This window comes from Helicoverpa zea, chromosome 27, assembly GCF_022581195.2.
Source record: "Helicoverpa zea isolate HzStark_Cry1AcR chromosome 27, ilHelZeax1.1, whole genome shotgun sequence".
NCBI lineage: Eukaryota > Metazoa > Arthropoda > Insecta > Lepidoptera > Noctuidae > Helicoverpa > Helicoverpa zea.
In genome coordinates this window covers 5575304-5592438 of record NC_061478.1, presented here as the reverse complement: position 1 = coordinate 5592438, position 17135 = coordinate 5575304, and the positions used below count along the sequence as shown (strand labels likewise).

Genomic DNA, 17135 nt, shown 5'->3' with positions numbered 1-17135 from the left:
ATCAATTACGAACTTCGGATTAATTTTTAATTGTATTTTATTAATTTCTTTACAGACTTCTACATAAGTATCGCGAATTTTTTCTATTGACTTATATCTGGCCTTGAAAGTAGATATTTTTGCTTTACTTTCTTGGCAACTTTTAACTAAGTCGTAAATAATTTGCATGTTTTTGAACGCATACTCGCGTTCTTTAATCAACGATTTCAATTCTACTTCCATCTTGCTCAGAGACTACTGAATGAAGAAAGAAAAAGTTAACTGATTGGTTTATAGTTAAAATAAAATCCTTCGAGCACAACTGTCACTACGAACTACTTATAAGAGATCAACGGCGAATGCAGCAACAATACTCTTAGGTATAAGAAGTTTTGCGAGTGGAACAGATCGAAAACTCGATAGGAAATATTATTTTGAGAAAATATTACTAAACAATGTTAGTATTTACGAGATTTTGTGAGGAAATTCGTTCCTCACAGGAGGCACCAAAAGAAGAATGGATGGGCCTCGCTGGAGAAATTGCTGGCGTTACTGCAAACTCCGTTGAAGTCCCCGTTGAAACCCCGTGACCCTCAATGTAGGTGAAAAAGGCAAACTTACCTGGGAAACAGGGAAGTGGACAGGAAGGCAGTCTGCCGACGACGGAACACTCGAATGCCGGCCGGCCAGCGGGACACTTTCTCTGCACTTGCTTCGTATTGTCTTTTCACGAGTCCGGGTGATCGAGGCACTAACAGACAGCACTTCTAGCGAGGCTTTTATGGGTTTTTCTTATTTTTATCGCGCGACGAGCCGCGGGCGATACCAATTTTTTGACTTTCCCAAAGAGAAGTTAAAACAAAAGCGAAACCCGTCATGGCAGGAAAAATTAAAAATAAAGAAATGAGGAAACGACCAAGAAGTCTGAACATATATACATATATCTTTTTTATACTTGTATGGGGTTACTGTCAAAGGTCTATCTCTATATAAAAGCTATAGCCATTTTCCCGCGGTTTCACTCGCGTCCCGTGGTAACTACTGCCCGTACCGGGATAAAACATAGCCTATGTTACTCGTGGATAATGTAGCTTTCGAATGGTAAAAGAATTAAAAAAAAACGGCCTAGTAGTTTTTGAGCCTATTCATTACAACCAAAGTTATTAAAACAAAGTTTCCCTCTTTATAATATTAGTATAGATAGTTGTAGTAAGGAAATCAACACATGGATAGGATATTGGACAGGACTATTAAAGCTTAGTGGGTAAGTTGAGACGTCAGTTTTTGCTAGATTTTTTTTATGTGTAGAAGATTTTTTTGACGCGGTTGTCTCGGGAACTGCTGGTCTGATTTGAAAGAATATTTCAATGTTAGATAGCTCATTTATTGAGAGTTAAGCTTATATTTTTAAATTAGTTTTTTTTTTTTAAGTAAAATAAATAAAACGTTATTTGCTAAAAAGCTTATTTAATTAACTTCTTATAATAAAAAGGAAACGAAACTGAAGAACCAATTTTAAAAAATCGGTCACTGTTGGGAAGTTTCACTGTCCCTAGGTGCTAGGTTATCAAGGTTCAATGAGAAGTTTCCATGGGACGTGGATGAAACCGCGGGAAAGAGATAGTACTTGCATGTAGAACATTTTGTTTGAACGCGCTAGTCGCAGAAACAACTGCTTCCATTTGAAAAATTCTTTCAGTAGTGAACCGTTCATTTTTGGAGAGCTTATAACTTTTATAAAACTTTCAGAAGTCAAAATTGAGTTTCAGTGGTCAGTTACAAGTTCCCAATTTTCATAAATCAGGTATATTTATTGACTAAAAAAATACAAATGAAAATACCTAATGACCCGTACCTTTTCAGTCTAATTACATAATGATACGAAGAGTTTTAGGTTCATTTAACACTGTCACATTTTGCACCGCCATTTATAGCCTATGACGTCACAGATATTTCAGTCTTTCAGTCCCCTGCCTGCGCTGACGTAGGAATTTAAAGTATTTATATATTGCAGGTGAAAAGGTCTTCACAATGATATTAGAGGTCATGTGAGGTTAAGCAAGGCTGGCGAAGATGGTAAGTGGATGAGTGACCACTAACTCGTATTGAGAAAAGTTATGAAAGAAAGGAATGATAATTAATAGTTACTGATGAATGGTAGCTTCGGTACTTTCATACTGAAACACACTTAGGGTGAGTTTCACTATTAATTATAACCGATCCATTTTCAGTTGTAAAAACGCCGATTAGACCAATGGGCGGCAAGTATACGGCTGTTATAGTTTAGTTATCGTTAAAGTTAAATGTATATGTAACCCACTCTTAATTAACATCTTCGCTTTCAAATTATGGAAGGTACGTAGCAGTATCTACGATAATCGTCAATTTATAGTGAACATAATTAACAAAAATCATAAAAAATAAAACACCAAAAAATCACTCAACAACACCCTTTATTAAACACAACAACTTACAACAACAAACTCAACAACGCCTCAACAACCATGACAACCAACTTCAACAACCCCGGCAACAACGAACCACCGATGCCTGTCAAAACGTCATCTGTCAAATCTGTCACTGACGAAATGAGTGTTGTCAACAATCCTTGTAGGTTGACAACATTTGCTGGCGGCGTGTTGGGATTAGCTCCGACCGCGTACTCAGGTAAAGACCTTAAGAAATTCACTATAGCTAAGGCTTGAGAATATAGTTTGAGTAAAGAAGTTTCTAAAGCTCCAAGGTCTACGGGTATCATGCAGCTGATGTTGGCTGGAAGGGTATCGAAGATTGAGAGAAGGGATAGAAGGAGGTTGTATACGTTGTTTAGAAGAGGTAGTAAGATATTGACTAACGGGTAGACGGCTGGTAGTTGCACGCTTGTGGCTGATACTGGTTGCTGAAAAGAAAAGATTAAATTGTTTATCAATTTAATATTGGTTTTTGATTTTCATTTGGAAAATAAAAGCTCTTGTCATATAACTTTGCCGCTGCTTATGTCGGCTATTTGATGCTCGCACATGCGCGGTTTATTTTTAATTATATATCTGCCACTCAAGTCAGCTATTTTACACTTCTAACACAAACAGTAACTTAATGTTTTGTTCATACATTTTGACTATCGTGAAGTTAGTAGCGAACTTTGGAGTGGCAAAGATATGTGACAACATCGAAACTTTAATGATTTTTTTTCGTTTATTAAGTAAAATAGATAGTTATATAACTTATTGTATATTTTTCTTACCGTGACAAAAACAGCGGCCACACAAACTAAGATTAAAGAAAACTTAGACATGATTGAACACAAAATGTTTCACCTCCCCTAAAAATATATGTACAATGTTTGTTTTCAAGTAAAAATACTTTTATATACTTAAGCGTTACTTAATTTTCCTGTGTACAAACGATAGCAGTAATAATTATTATCTTTTAGTAATTTCATATGGATGTTACTACATTATATCATCGAGGAATTTTGCGTAACAATTGCTTAGTTTACTATTTCTGCATACTTAGATAGATATAGGTACGTATTATTTATGTCATATAGATAAGATTGAAGAAACGGAAAACCAACAAATTGTAGATCCCGACTGTCATTTGAACATCTTTGGCAGTCGTTAGGGGGTAGTCTGACAACCAGTCTTACTAAAGGGTATTGGGTTGCCCGGGTGTTAGGTTGAGGAGGTCAAATAGGCAGTCGCTCCTTATTAAGCACTGGTACTCAGCTGCATCCTAGGCTAGCATATGATGAAAGTTTTTTTTCACTGTTGCTGGGGAGTTTGTTGCGCCACTTCTTCTTCCCAGCAAAAACACATAGGAAGTGGTGAAGGGTGGGCGTTTTTTGGGGGCTGTCTTTTGTAATTTCTTTTTTGACGTTCGAAAAGTGCTGTTCTGCAGCCAAGTTTGAATAAATGAGTTTTTATTTTTATTGATTTTGATTTCAGGAATATAATACTTGAAAGTAAATACATTAATTCCAAACATTTCAATTTGCTATAATGTACGTATCAAAGTTTAGTTTAGTCATGAAATAGAAATGTAACTTGATGATGATGATAGCAATAAAGTAAATAAATACGTTTTTGATGATAAGTCATTTCACCGACAAATCCATTACATTCCTTCAAGGTAGGGCGCGCTCAAACATAGTATAAAACAGTAACTGTAAGTAATTGAGAATACAATAATGATTATTACACAGTGAGGGGAGACTAATATAAAGCCGATTATGATGAAAATTATAATACTAATTGCTAAGCTAAGCTATTGAAACAAACTGATTCGTTTACCGTATACCTACATGCCGTCGAGTTTCAAATTCGAGTGAAAACTGCTACCTTGGCTCCTTCCAAAAAATATATTACATAACATGAATTATTAAATAACGATTAACAATGATAAAATTGCATTATATAGCGGTTTTAAGTGACCTTAACCTTAGTTACTTGTATCGTATTAAAAAACGCTGTAACTGCAAAATTGTTTTCACCTTACAAGTACATTTTGTACTTACACCTGTTAATAAATCATGCAGTTGTGTTGTTGATTAATTAGTGAGCATTTGTATGACTGCAACTACAGTTTTAGTGTTGTCGCATATTTCACAACTTCAATTTGGACTTTTGTAACATGCCTTCGTAGTTGTATAAAATTGGACAGAATCGTGAAAATAAATGCAAAATCATACTTAGTTTGTGGCTCACTCGTGCATATAATAAATGTTGATTGGTTTTAAATCACTATAACATTTATTTACTTTATTTTTCATTTTTGATTATGACCCTAGAGACCAATTATAATTGAAATATTTTATTATGTGTCTATCCTAAAATAAACAGGGCGAATAATGAAATAAAAAACTACAAAGTCAAGCCTGCCTTCCCATTACAAGATATTTTTTGGGTCTAAATACTCCTTTACATACACAGGCGTGATAAGAAAGTATGTTATAACTATAATTTTATGTAATCGAAACCGAACAAATTAATTACTTAACAGCTTTTGAAAGAATATTGCACATTCCTTACCATATGATAACAGGTGTATTTATAAAGACTAAATATTGAAATCAATAGACAAACTTAATATAATATAGAATAAGTATTGACGTACAAAATGCGTCCCTTTGTTCTTGTCTTTGGTCTGTCTCTGGCTGTGCTGGTTAGTATTTTGTATTTTTAACCAACTTTACAAAAATTGGGACGTTTTATGTTTGTATTTTTTTGATCGGGTGTTTGACCGAATTTCAGTCAGGTCGGGAAAATGGGGTGTGTTTTGACTGACAATCGGCTGTCATTTAGAAACCTTTTAATATCGATATTATTGGCTGTTTCATTTTCACGGCTTCATTTATCGAATCTTTATCATATCTTAGATTAAATATAAGATATTTTTCATAGGTTCAAATATGAAGTGGCCTGGTAGATACGGATATAATTTTAGCATTGTAAATTATATATCTTTCCTAAACAGTAAGATAAAGTCTAGCTTAGTAGCCCTACATTCAAAATATGTACAAGAATACAGCTTTTAGTATAACACTGACAAAGCATTTATACAATTATTTAACTACCATAAAATTCTTCATCCGTTTTTTCAGTATTAACCTTTTATTTATTTTTTCAGATCGGTCAAAGCGAAGCCATGATTCCCGCATACTCAGTCTCCGCCCTCCGCCTAGCATTCGACGAGATCTCCACCGTCTTACCTATAGCCAATCAACTCGCCTGTCTCCTGATCCCCTTCCTCATCAACTTGATCAACAACCTCAACAACTTATCTAACATTGTTCAGAACTTAACCCCTGCGCTGTTGCCATACTTCGGCTGTACTTTACCCCTTTTATATGCGACGTTGACAGACTTAGCTTCTGTCTTATTCTTATACATCAGTGTGTTGATCTCTCTGTTCAGATCTAATGTGTTGGCAGCGCCTGGCTTGTTGTTGGGCTTGGTGTCTCAGATTCTGAACTTGGTGTTGAATTTGCTGAGTGGTCTGACTGATGGTAGTGGGTTGTTGAGCAGTCTGATCAAGTTGATTACTAGTATCGTTGTTGAGTTGGAAAAGTTGTTGGTTTAAGTTGTTGTTGGGTTTGGAATTAAAATTGTTTTTTGAAATTATTTTTTTATTTATTTGAATAAGCTATTTGATATGTCTACATAATATAATTAAGCTACCAAAACTTCTCGGATGATCTGCGCTCCGCCATGGATGCCAAAAATCATCTTTGGACCCTTCTTTTTTGAAGCGAGTACTGTGTGACGAGCGGGTCAATGCTTTTGTATTAAATACTAGTGGGACACGGCTTCGCTATGTATAAAGTCCACCATTTTGATACTAAAAATGTGATAAATGAAGAACCGTCCGATTTTGTGCAAACTTCACATAAACCATCTACTAAGTAAATGGTTCGAACAAAGCCTAAACATTTGGTTTGGATAGGCATGACCGTTCTTGTGTTATAAAATTACTGTACTAAAAGCCACTGCCCGTTTTTGTTTTTAATGAAAGAAATAAATAAAATTCACGTAAATGATCATTAAACATACAAGAAACATAAAAGCGTTAAGTCTTACACTTTATCCTGAAAGAGCTAAGTGCTAAGACTGAATTGATTATTTTTTCATGAGAACTGTCGGCACGAAGCGTAAATAAGAAAGTAATTTGAAAGAGCCGCTTAACTGAACTTCAGTTTGAAAGAATTTTACGAGTTTAATCTCAGTTTATAGCTGAGTTATTTAAGTAGGTACTGAAATAGTTTGAGAAATTGTTGAAGTATTTTTTTGGAGAAAATTATTTAAAATTTTTTAGAAGTGGTTTTTAACTAATTTAACAGCGTCCAGAAGACCGATTATCGGCCATAGTGGTTTTTTAAGGAGATCAGCCATCTGCTCAGGACACATTATAGTGTATTTGCAGATTCGATGGGACGACTATTAGAGACGACCGGGAAGAGATCACAAGCAGAACCGACATTAACATGCTCTCCAATGCACGGCTGTATCAATCACCAACTTCCTAACCCCGGGCTACTTTATAAATGCCAATTAAATTCCATCAAACGATTGGGCACAAATCAATTCAAGCACCGTCCTATCCTCCGAGCCTTTTTCCCAACTATGTTGGGGTCGGCTTCCAGTCTAACCGGATTCAGCTGAGTACCAGTGCTTTACAAAGAGCGACTGCCTATCTGACCTCCTCAACCAAGTTACCCGGGCACTTCAAGAACAGTTATTGAGATTTTTTTAATGGGCTTAGTATTTTCTTTTTATCTAGCTGAAATTATAGACTCCAATGTAAAGGTAGACACCTGTCCCTAGGAGGGCACGGTAAGCCGACATAACCGAATAGTATTTGCAGCAGTCGTGAAAATGACACTTCAGAGGCCGTCATGCGGATTTGAGATAATCCGACATTACAGGTCTAGCTTTATGAGCCTGTAGTTCACTCGATAAAATACTACTATAATATGAGTAGCGTGTGTGTTCCTTAATATTGGGTATCTCAGTTTACTGCTCGATGGCATGAATCAGAAGCCATATTGTAGTGGTATGCTACTATACTATATTGTACTGGCGAGACAAAAGTGACGTAGTATGTGGGTGAATTTCAACAGGTCCAATAAAATCTTCATTTCCGTGGATTTTTTATACTTCAACTTTAGAACAAGAAAAAATAGTGTTTACTAAAGTTTTTGATAAGATATGTATTCTTCCTTAATATCTAGTAGATAGCTTAAAAAACTAACGAGATATACAAGACTAAAATTTTCATGCCACGGCGGTGAAACATGCATGCACGGCAATGAAACATGCGTCCATGGCAATGAAAACTATTCCTGCAGCCATCGTTTTGACATATCTTTCTCTTTCTTTTCTTAAATACTCCTCTAGTAAAACAACCTAAGTGAACCTGAACCTGAAGTGGTGTGTGTAAGTTTATCATTTAGTGAGGTGAACGTGGAAATATCTTTTTGTAGTTGACTATATAGTACAAATTGTTTTTTTTTCTTAATGATGCCGTGGCGATGAAAACATAAGTCACGGTAATGAAACATGCGGCCACGGCAATGAAACGAAATTGTTTTACAAGGCATGGCAATGAAAATTTTTTCATTGCTGTGTATTTTTTTTCATTTCCATAGCAAATTTTGACCACGGAAACCACGGAAATGAGAGCACGGCAATGAATATCAAGGCAAAAACATCAAAAAACTAAAAATCTGTTAATAATTCACAGTAATTAACACGTCACAAATAAACATAAGATAGATGGCATTGTACCGAATGATCAATTAAGAGGACAAACTTATTCAAACAGAAGTAAGACCTATCCACGGCGATGATAGAAAAAATGTCCAGTGATAAAAAAATTGCATACTTGCATTTATGGCGCGAAAACGCAGGCACGTGCACACGTCATTCCACGTCGAACACTTGATGTCCACTAATATGCAACATTTAGCGCACAGCGGGAGGGACGCAAACCGTTAGAAAAAGGAATATTCTTAAATATGTTTAGGACATGGCGATGAATGGTGGTTCTGGGACAAACTATTTTTTATTTACCATTTGTTGTATTGTTTAAATATTTCAACAAATGTAGTCCGTAATAATACTTTAACTATTCACGAATCAAATAAAAGTAGGTTTTAATATAAATAACTAATACATTTTTATCAATAAGGTCTAGTACACATCAAGGTGACGTGTGGACAAACACGGCAATGAAAGATTTTGAGGTTTATTTTTTTTTTTTGGAGAACCAATTAATCCTATTAACAAAATATTTAGTGCTACACATAGATTACTATTTCACCTACTTAGAAAAAAATATTAGAATATTATAACAATGATTTTTAGTACCGATTTCATCGATGCCACGCAATTTTTGGTCCCGGGAAATTCACCCATGTATGACAATTCTCTTCTTCTTCTTGGCGAGTCCAGTAGTTCGCATCGCATACAGCATGATGTCAATGCATTGATCAGTTTATCAGATATATCTGAACGAATCGAAAGTACGTTGTAGATTCATGATTCTGTTCATTACCTACTGACCAGTTTTGTAAGGCAGATAATCGAGCCGATTCTGATTAGGTATTTCTGACCAACATTTGTAGGACGTGTGCCGTGCCCTATTGCTATTAGTGTATTCTTTTTTTTCCTACAAAAAAATCGGCCACCGATTATATCGGACGTAGGTAGTTAGTCAGAAAATCCTATAAAAATTTAGACCGATTATCCGACTATCTATCCTTCAAAAAGTCTGACTTTGGCGGGCAGCTTTATTCAATCATATTTCGGAACACAACCAATATACACACATCAAAAGTGTCTAGGGATCAAGCATTTTTATGCGGATTTCTTGAGATTGAGATGTGGCTTTGTAATAAATTTATGATTTTATAAATTTATATGGATCCTTTTTGGTGCATTTCATAATTTGAATCAGGAACTGTGAATCAAATTCGAGTAAAAGATGAAAATCAGCTGTCAATATTTTCCCTATAAACACATACAACGCATTGAAGACATTATTAGTGCTACTGTTTCCCTACTACTGATTAAAACCAACGTTATTATGGAGCGGCGACGTCATTTAAGCAGGGAAGAAATGCTCAGAGCCGTGGGAATGATAGAAGCTGGTTCCCGGCAACGTACTGTGGCTTTAGCTCTGAATACAAGTCAGAGTGTTATCAGTCGACTTTGGACACGTTACCGAAGCACTGGTACCGTAGCTGAGCGCCATGGAGGACGGTATCGCTGCACCACACGGAGACAAGACCGATACATTCAAATCTTAACTCGAAGAGCTCCAACAATAACCGCCATGATGTTAGCCGTGAGGCTTCATCACTCTTCAGGGAACTTAATTAGCGACCAAACAGTCAGAAACCGCTTGCATGAAGTGAACCTTCATTCCCGAAGACCGCTACGGGTACCACCTATAGCAATGCACAATCGTAGGATTCGATATCAATGGGCTCTTGAACACAGAAATTGGGCAGAAGAACAATGGCGTTTCGTGTGCTTTTCTGATGAGTCTCGTTTTGGTATGAGACCGGATACAAGACGTATACGACACTGGAGAACCCCTGGACGCCAACAGCGATTAAAATCCTGCCAGGAAGTCCATCCTTATAGTGGTGGAACCATCATGGTATGGGCGGGTATTTGGATCGGCGGAAGAACTGAGTTGATTTGGATCAGAAGCAACCTCAACGCTCAAATTTATGCTGAGACGATTGTATCAGACGTCATCGTTCCTCTACAAGTGCAAATCGGTCCCTTATTTCAGTTAATGCATGATAATGCACGACCGCACACCGCAAGAGTTGTAAGACAGACTCTCGCGGCAGCTAACATCAATGTCCTGCCCTGGCCTGCTCAGTCGCCAGACTTGAACCCGATTGAGCATGCATGGGATATGCTACAGAGAAGAGCTCTGCCGAATATGGAGGGTATCCAGTCGCAAGAAGACCTTTTTTTGTTGTTGCAACGAACATGGGCGGCCATTCCACATCGTGATTTGGATGAACTCATTTTGAGTATGCCAAACCGATGTTCTTGTGTTGTTAGTGTTCGCGGTAGAAACACGGATTATTAATTGTTTAAGTTACCCAATAAACTTTTAAAGAAAACTGTTATTTCAGTCTTTTTTTTCGAACTTTTGTGTTAGTGTTTCAAATGTCAAAAATCCCTTTATTAGGAAAATGGCAAATTTCTTTATTAGTGCAAAGGTGACTTGGTTTATCGTTACTGTGACAAACGAAAACACTTTATTTGATGAATCCTTAAAGAAAATTTTAATTAATATCAATCAGGAGAAAAGTTATTGCAAAAATATATGTTGATCCCTAGACACTTTTGATGTGTGTATTTTCAAGAATAGACAATAGGGCTAACTATTTGGACATAACAGTGATTTTCAAAACGTAACATTAGTTAGCACAGAATAACAAGAATAAATTAATGATAACAGCCCATTCGTGCCTAATCGAGAAAACTTATCGATTTTAAATCGATTACATTATCTCTCGATTTTATATAAAAGCAATATTATATTACTTGCACGTATTTGAATGTAAAGATTTGTTAAAGATTGTGATAGATTTTAATTATTATATTTTTAAGAAAAAGTGTTAATGTTTTGTTTTAATGAGTTGTGAATAATGATTTGTAGGAAAGATGATTTTAAATATATTTTTGTTTCTTTTTTATACCGTCTTGGTAAGTACTCTTTTTATATATCAAGTTCTTAGCTATTTCCCGCGATTTCCCCACACTCGTCCTAGCTTCACTCATTGTTCCAAAAAATTAAATTGGTTCAGTCTTTTTTGGGCGTATTCTCAAGTTAGCAAAATATTTTATTTCTAATTCTATTCTCATTTATGGGGTTATTCTAAGGACATAGTATTATGTTATAAAGCATTATATTGTTACAATATTTCAAACCCGTTAAGCTAAGCTTTGAACTCGTATTAGAATTAATACCCTAAGGTATTGATACCCTAAGGTATTGATACCCTAAGGTATTGATTCTAATACATATTTTTATATTATAATTTTTGTTTGTTTGAACACGCTTATCTCCAAAAAATAATAAATTAAATATCCGCGTATTTGTATTTCTGTTTTATTTATATTTAAGCCTCAAGCATCTCTTTTTCATACAAATTCAATAGAATAAAATGAAGTGTCCAATTCTCCAAGCAATATTAATGGTTGTTACCTTTTTTCACAATACAAACGAAGTGATCAATCATCTTTACATTTCAGGTATCCTCTAACAACGGACTCAACGGATCTCCGGTAATTCCGGCCCAAACATATCCGTTTTACCAGCAAAATGGCTACCCAAACCAGCCAAGCGATTCTACACCTTATTTACAAAGTACGATGGTTCAAAATCAAGCACTATCACCAAACTTATCTCCTTCTAACATACGGCAAATGTTAATAAATAAACTTTTGTCGAACCAGCTTTTGCAAACGAATTTCAACCCTAATGCTGGGGGTTATGGTTCGAATTTGGTTGGGTATCCTACTAATCCGATAGCTGCTAATACCGGTAATGCTTACTACGGAGCTCCATTAGTTGAAAATTATCAAACACCAAGTACGAATAAAGATGTTACACCCACAGAGCCTAACACAGAAGTAAAACACAAAAAACATAAAAGAAGAAGATCAAAATCTAGAAGGAAACCTGATGAATCTAATAACAATAATGATCCTATTGAAAAAGTAGACGATACAGAAGATACTGATGCAGAATTACCTCAAAAGACCAAGAAACGGTCGCGCAAACGCAACAAAGATTCTCCCATACAGGACACTTCAACAACACAAACTGAAAACGAAACCAGACAGAATTCTAGAACTAAAAAGAGAAAGAATAAGGAAAATGAAGAAGGCAGTGCTCCTGCTGAAGAATCAAAGGTCGAAAATCCTAGACCCAGGAGACGTCGTAAGAAAAAGCCAAAATCAGAAAGCAATGATGTTGAAAAAGTGCCTTCTGAAAATATAGTACCCAAACATTCTACGCCCTCTAAAGCAGCAAAGGTAAAACAAGAAGATTTAAATATAGAAAAAGAAGGAATTACAGAAGAGAACAGAGTTGCTAGAAATTCAAAACCAGAAACAAATGAACTATCAAAATTAATACCAAATCTGCCAGAAGGTTTTGCCAACGCTTTTAATTTTAACGGAATGCCACAATTTCAAAATAATCCTGCTATGAGTAGTTTCTTGGCTAATTACGAAAATATCTACCAATCTTTGATGCCTAAAGCTCAGGAGCCAGCGAACGTTAAGAAAAATAACAAAGTACCAGCTAAGCCTAGACCACAGCAGAGAAGAAAACCTGTAGTAAAAAGTAAAAATGCAACAAGAACTGTTGATACACCTAAATCAGCAAACTCTAGTACTCCACTAGAGTTTACTGCAGTAACTCCTAAAATAAATGTAGTCGCCAAAAATAAAACGATATACATCGATGGTATCAAGCGACCGAATACCAACCCAATGCCAAAGAATGAGAGTGCTAAATCGAATGACGAACCGCCCAAAGTAGAAGCAGTTACTGACGAAGAATTGAAAAACGATAAAACAGTTGATGATAACGAGGAAGTCGATATTGAAAATGACAATAATAATGAAGATGGTGATAATATTGATTTCGAAGTTCCTCCCGATCCAGATTACAGTAAAGGATACATATCTGACTATTACCCACAGTTTGCAGACAGCATGGTTAACACAGCAAATAATAAAGAGGTTTACATAAAAAACTTAGGTGACACTAAATATTATTATGCAGTCGATAAAGGAAACGGTGACATTGGCCGAATGCGATTTGAAAGTTTCACACTCCCAGAAAGAGTACCAAAAGACTATGAAAAGAACAAAAAATATGAAGAAATAGAACTGGCAAGCGTTAAAAATGCAAGTAAACCAGCTATTAAAGAAAATAGAGAAGAAGTTTTAGAATTTCGTAGCCCACCACTTGTAGAAACCGTTGATTTTGAAACTAGAAAAGTTGAAAGACATAACACCAATACTGATCATTACTATAACTACAGTGACAATGAAAATGATGATAAAGATCACAGATATATAGGAGACAAATCTTCTATCTATTCTGATGTTAAAGCATATCATACTGGTTCAAACGACAATGCAATTAAAAGAAATAATGAAAAACAAAAGAAAGATATCGAAACAGTATTTGCTAAGTCCAAAGTTGTGAAGTACGGGCCAGGTTATAATCCTAATGATCAAGCTAAAAGTAGCTCTAATGATGAAGGAATAACGTATATTTTGGCTTCTCCAGTGGATGAACCTGAATTTTATTGGTAGAAAAATCTATGAGAAAGTTTGGAGATGTTAAAATTATTAAAATATATGGTGTGTTGTTCAAAATTAGCGTGTTGACTGATTTGTTGTTTTAATAATTAATTTTTGTGTGTAAGTATTAAATTATTTTATTTATTGTCTGTACATAGTTTTAATAATATTTTTCAATAGTTTTGCCATGAGTTTAATTTATTTTCACGTTGTTTCATGAAATCACCACAGTTTACTGCATATTTTTTTAACTTCTTGTAAGTCACATTTGTTTCGCCACTGTTTTAGTGTGTTACACCAACTATTAATTTATTCAGTTATTTAAAGACTGTCAGCCAAGAGTGGCCTCCCAGATTGATATTTTCCGTGTCATCTCAATGTCATGTCAATGACGATCAAATGAATCTTACCCATAGACTACAAACAACTACTAAGTAAATAAATACTTTATCATCATCATCCGAGCCTTTTCCCAATTAAGTAAATAAATACTTTATCATCATCATCCGAGCCTTTTCCCAATTAAGTAAATAAATACTTTATCATCATCATCCGAGCCTTTTCCCAATTAAGTAAATAAATACTTTATCATCATCATCCGAGCCTTTTCCCAATTAAGTAAATAAATACTTTATCATCATTCTGCGAGCCTTTTCCCAATTAAGTCGGGGTCGGCTTCAGTCTAACCGTATTCAGCTGAGTATCTCTCGTACCAGCGCTTTACAAGGAGCGACTGCCTATCTGACTTCCTCAACCCAGTTACCCGGGCAACCCAATACCCCTTGGTTAGACTGGTAAATAAATAAATACTTTATGACATTCCCTAATAACAATGATAAAATAACACAGCCATTTTCCAATATGTATACCTCTATTAACAAGCTCTAACGAGCCCTCCTTTCATATCATGTCACCTCTATGATAAGTTTCAATAAAAGGGTCTATTTAGTAGCGGTCACTAACGCATAACAATAGATTTATTTTCTTTATCAATATTTTCTGCGAAATCTGTCTGCCCTTCACTTATGGGAGACTAGCTGTGATTTGCGGTTTTACTCGTCTACTTATTGTAGGTACTTGGAGTGTTAGGATTAAGTTTATCTTAGAAGTTTTATCTTAATTAAGAGGGGACTACCTTTCGCACCCTGATAAAAAGTAGCCCATAGGCTAGGACGCTAGTCGATATAAGCTTCCTATCATTGTAGTTTCACCAAAATCGATTCTACAGTTATGGCGTGAAAGAGTTACTTATTGTCTCATAGATTTTCATTTTTATAACAGTCTGATGAGACTTGTATTTCCAATGGATTTATTTACGTTTAGAGATAAACCAACTCTAGGACCCCTTTCCGTACCAAAGTTCATATAGGCAGTCGCTTCTTGTAAAGCACTGGTACTCAGCTGAATCCGGTTAGACTGGAAGCCGACCCCAACATAGTTTGGGAAAAAGGCTCGGAGGATAGATAGAGATAAACCAACTCTAGGACCCCTTTCCGTACCAAAGTTCATACCAATCGGATCAGGAATTTTTATTGTCAAAACGTTACAAACAAACTCACATACTAACTACTAGCTTCTGCCCGCGACTTCGTACGCGGATCCAGTCCTTTATGCTAGCGACTACGGGGTCAGCAAAATCAAAGATCTGAATCATCTGATGTTGAATTTTAAGGGCCCGTTGACGGGAAAACAACGGGATACGCAAAATCATTTGAAACGTTCCATATATTTAACTTTTGTACCTCAAAGGTAAAAGCACAGCAGACTAAAAAAAATGCTAAGAACTAAAGCGCAATAGGCGTGACCATAGGGATAAAAGTAGTGATTCAAGTGGTCTTTCGGAACGGACCCTTAGATAACAAAGTAGTGGTGACCTAGTGTTTAGAGAACCAATCTCTCAAGTATGAGTGTGTGACTTCGATTCCAGGTCTGGCAAGTACCTGCCAATGCAACGATGAGATTTCGGAGCAAGTTGCAGACTGATGTTCTCGAACAGCATCAAGTCCTTCCAAACGCTCTTCGGTATATTTTTGGGATCTTATGATTCTCCCCGTAGGAACATTGGAAGATTCGACCTCTTTCTAGCCATGGTAATAGTTTTATTGTGAAGAAGATACCTGATCAATTAAAATCTAGCTGACTGCCCCCTTGCCCCCCGCGTTACTGAGTAGGCTACCGTGTCACGAAGATAAATGGAAAATAATACAACACTCAAATAGCATTAAAACTCGAACATTCATTCTATAAAGCTTTGTAGTAAAAGAGTAAAATTGACGATGATATACCATCATAATTGAAAGTCTGTCCTAAACTATTACCGCCTTCACTGCTTGGAGGTACTTCCATTATACAGTGAAATTAGGGATAGCTTTCATTTCCACATCAGTTGTTTCTGATCTTCGATTCTCATAAGTCAACAGGAAATGTTCATCAGATCGAACAACTTTTGCTAAAACGTCATTACTATACATTGCAAGTGTAGTAGGGCACTTGGAGTTCAACTTCAGGTGTTTTAGATCTTCGATTTTTGTAAGTCAACAGAGAGTGCTCATCAGATTGAACAACTATTGCTAAAACGGTATTCCTACATATGCTATCGTGTAGCTGGGCTCTTGAAGTTCCACATCAGGTGTTACAGATCTTCGATTTTTATAAGTCAATAGAGAGTGCTTATTAGATTGAACAACTTTTGCTAAAACGTCATACCCGTATATGCTACAGAGTAGCTGGGCTCTTGGGGTTCCACATCAGGTGTTCCAGATCTTCAAATTTATTCTCTCAGTCGAAAATGCTCATCACGTGGAACAATTTTTGACATGGCACCATTTTTGTATCTCTTATAGTTTTGTTGGTCTGTTGCAGTTCTGCATCAGGTCTTCAAGTTTCGAAGATAAATTACAGCCTATATGTTGCATAGACTTTATACCAATACAACAAAGAAAAAATCATTGAAATCCGTTCAGTAGTTCCGAAGATTAGCGTGTACAAACAAACAGACATACAGACATACAGACATACAGACATACAGACAAACAGACAGAATTTTTTTTTTGGATTTGTTCTCTATTACTGTTTCTGAACCCCACCCAATTATTATTTTTTTATTTTATTCAATGTACAGACAAAGTTTTTTTACAGATTTATTATATGTATAGATGTATATGTAGTTAGGATAAACTTATTTCTGACCTTTCTTCTTTCTCTCATAAGCTTGATGTTTATTATTTATTTAAGAGTTATTTACTTTTCGTTATTTACCTACGTAGAAGGGTCCAGTCTAGATATTTACTCCTTTGATTGAAG

General features: G+C 35.8%; 2 protein-coding genes across 2 annotated transcripts; one reads left to right on the top strand and one right to left on the bottom strand.

Annotated features, from left to right (window-relative positions):
* Window positions 1–2260: 2260 nt before the first annotated feature.
* Window positions 2261–3504, bottom strand: LOC124643474. The gene is made up of 2 exons (XM_047182465.1): window positions 3224–3504; window positions 2261–2878 (listed from the first exon to the last, which is right to left on the bottom strand). Exons 1-2 carry the CDS (start codon window positions 3272–3274, stop codon window positions 2450–2452), a joined length of 480 nt encoding a protein of 159 aa, XP_047038421.1. The 5' UTR covers window positions 3275–3504; the 3' UTR covers window positions 2261–2449.
* A 1593-nt stretch (window positions 3505–5097) lies between these two features.
* LOC124643219 (general transcriptional corepressor trfA-like) lies at window positions 5098–13977 on the top strand. The gene is made up of 3 exons (XM_047182096.1): window positions 5098–5142; window positions 5608–5769; window positions 11763–13977. The coding sequence occupies exons 1-3, from the start codon at window positions 5098–5100 to the stop codon at window positions 13842–13844; spliced, it is 2289 nt and encodes a 762-aa protein (XP_047038052.1). The 3' UTR covers window positions 13845–13977.
* The last annotated feature ends 3158 nt before the right edge of the window (window positions 13978–17135 follow it).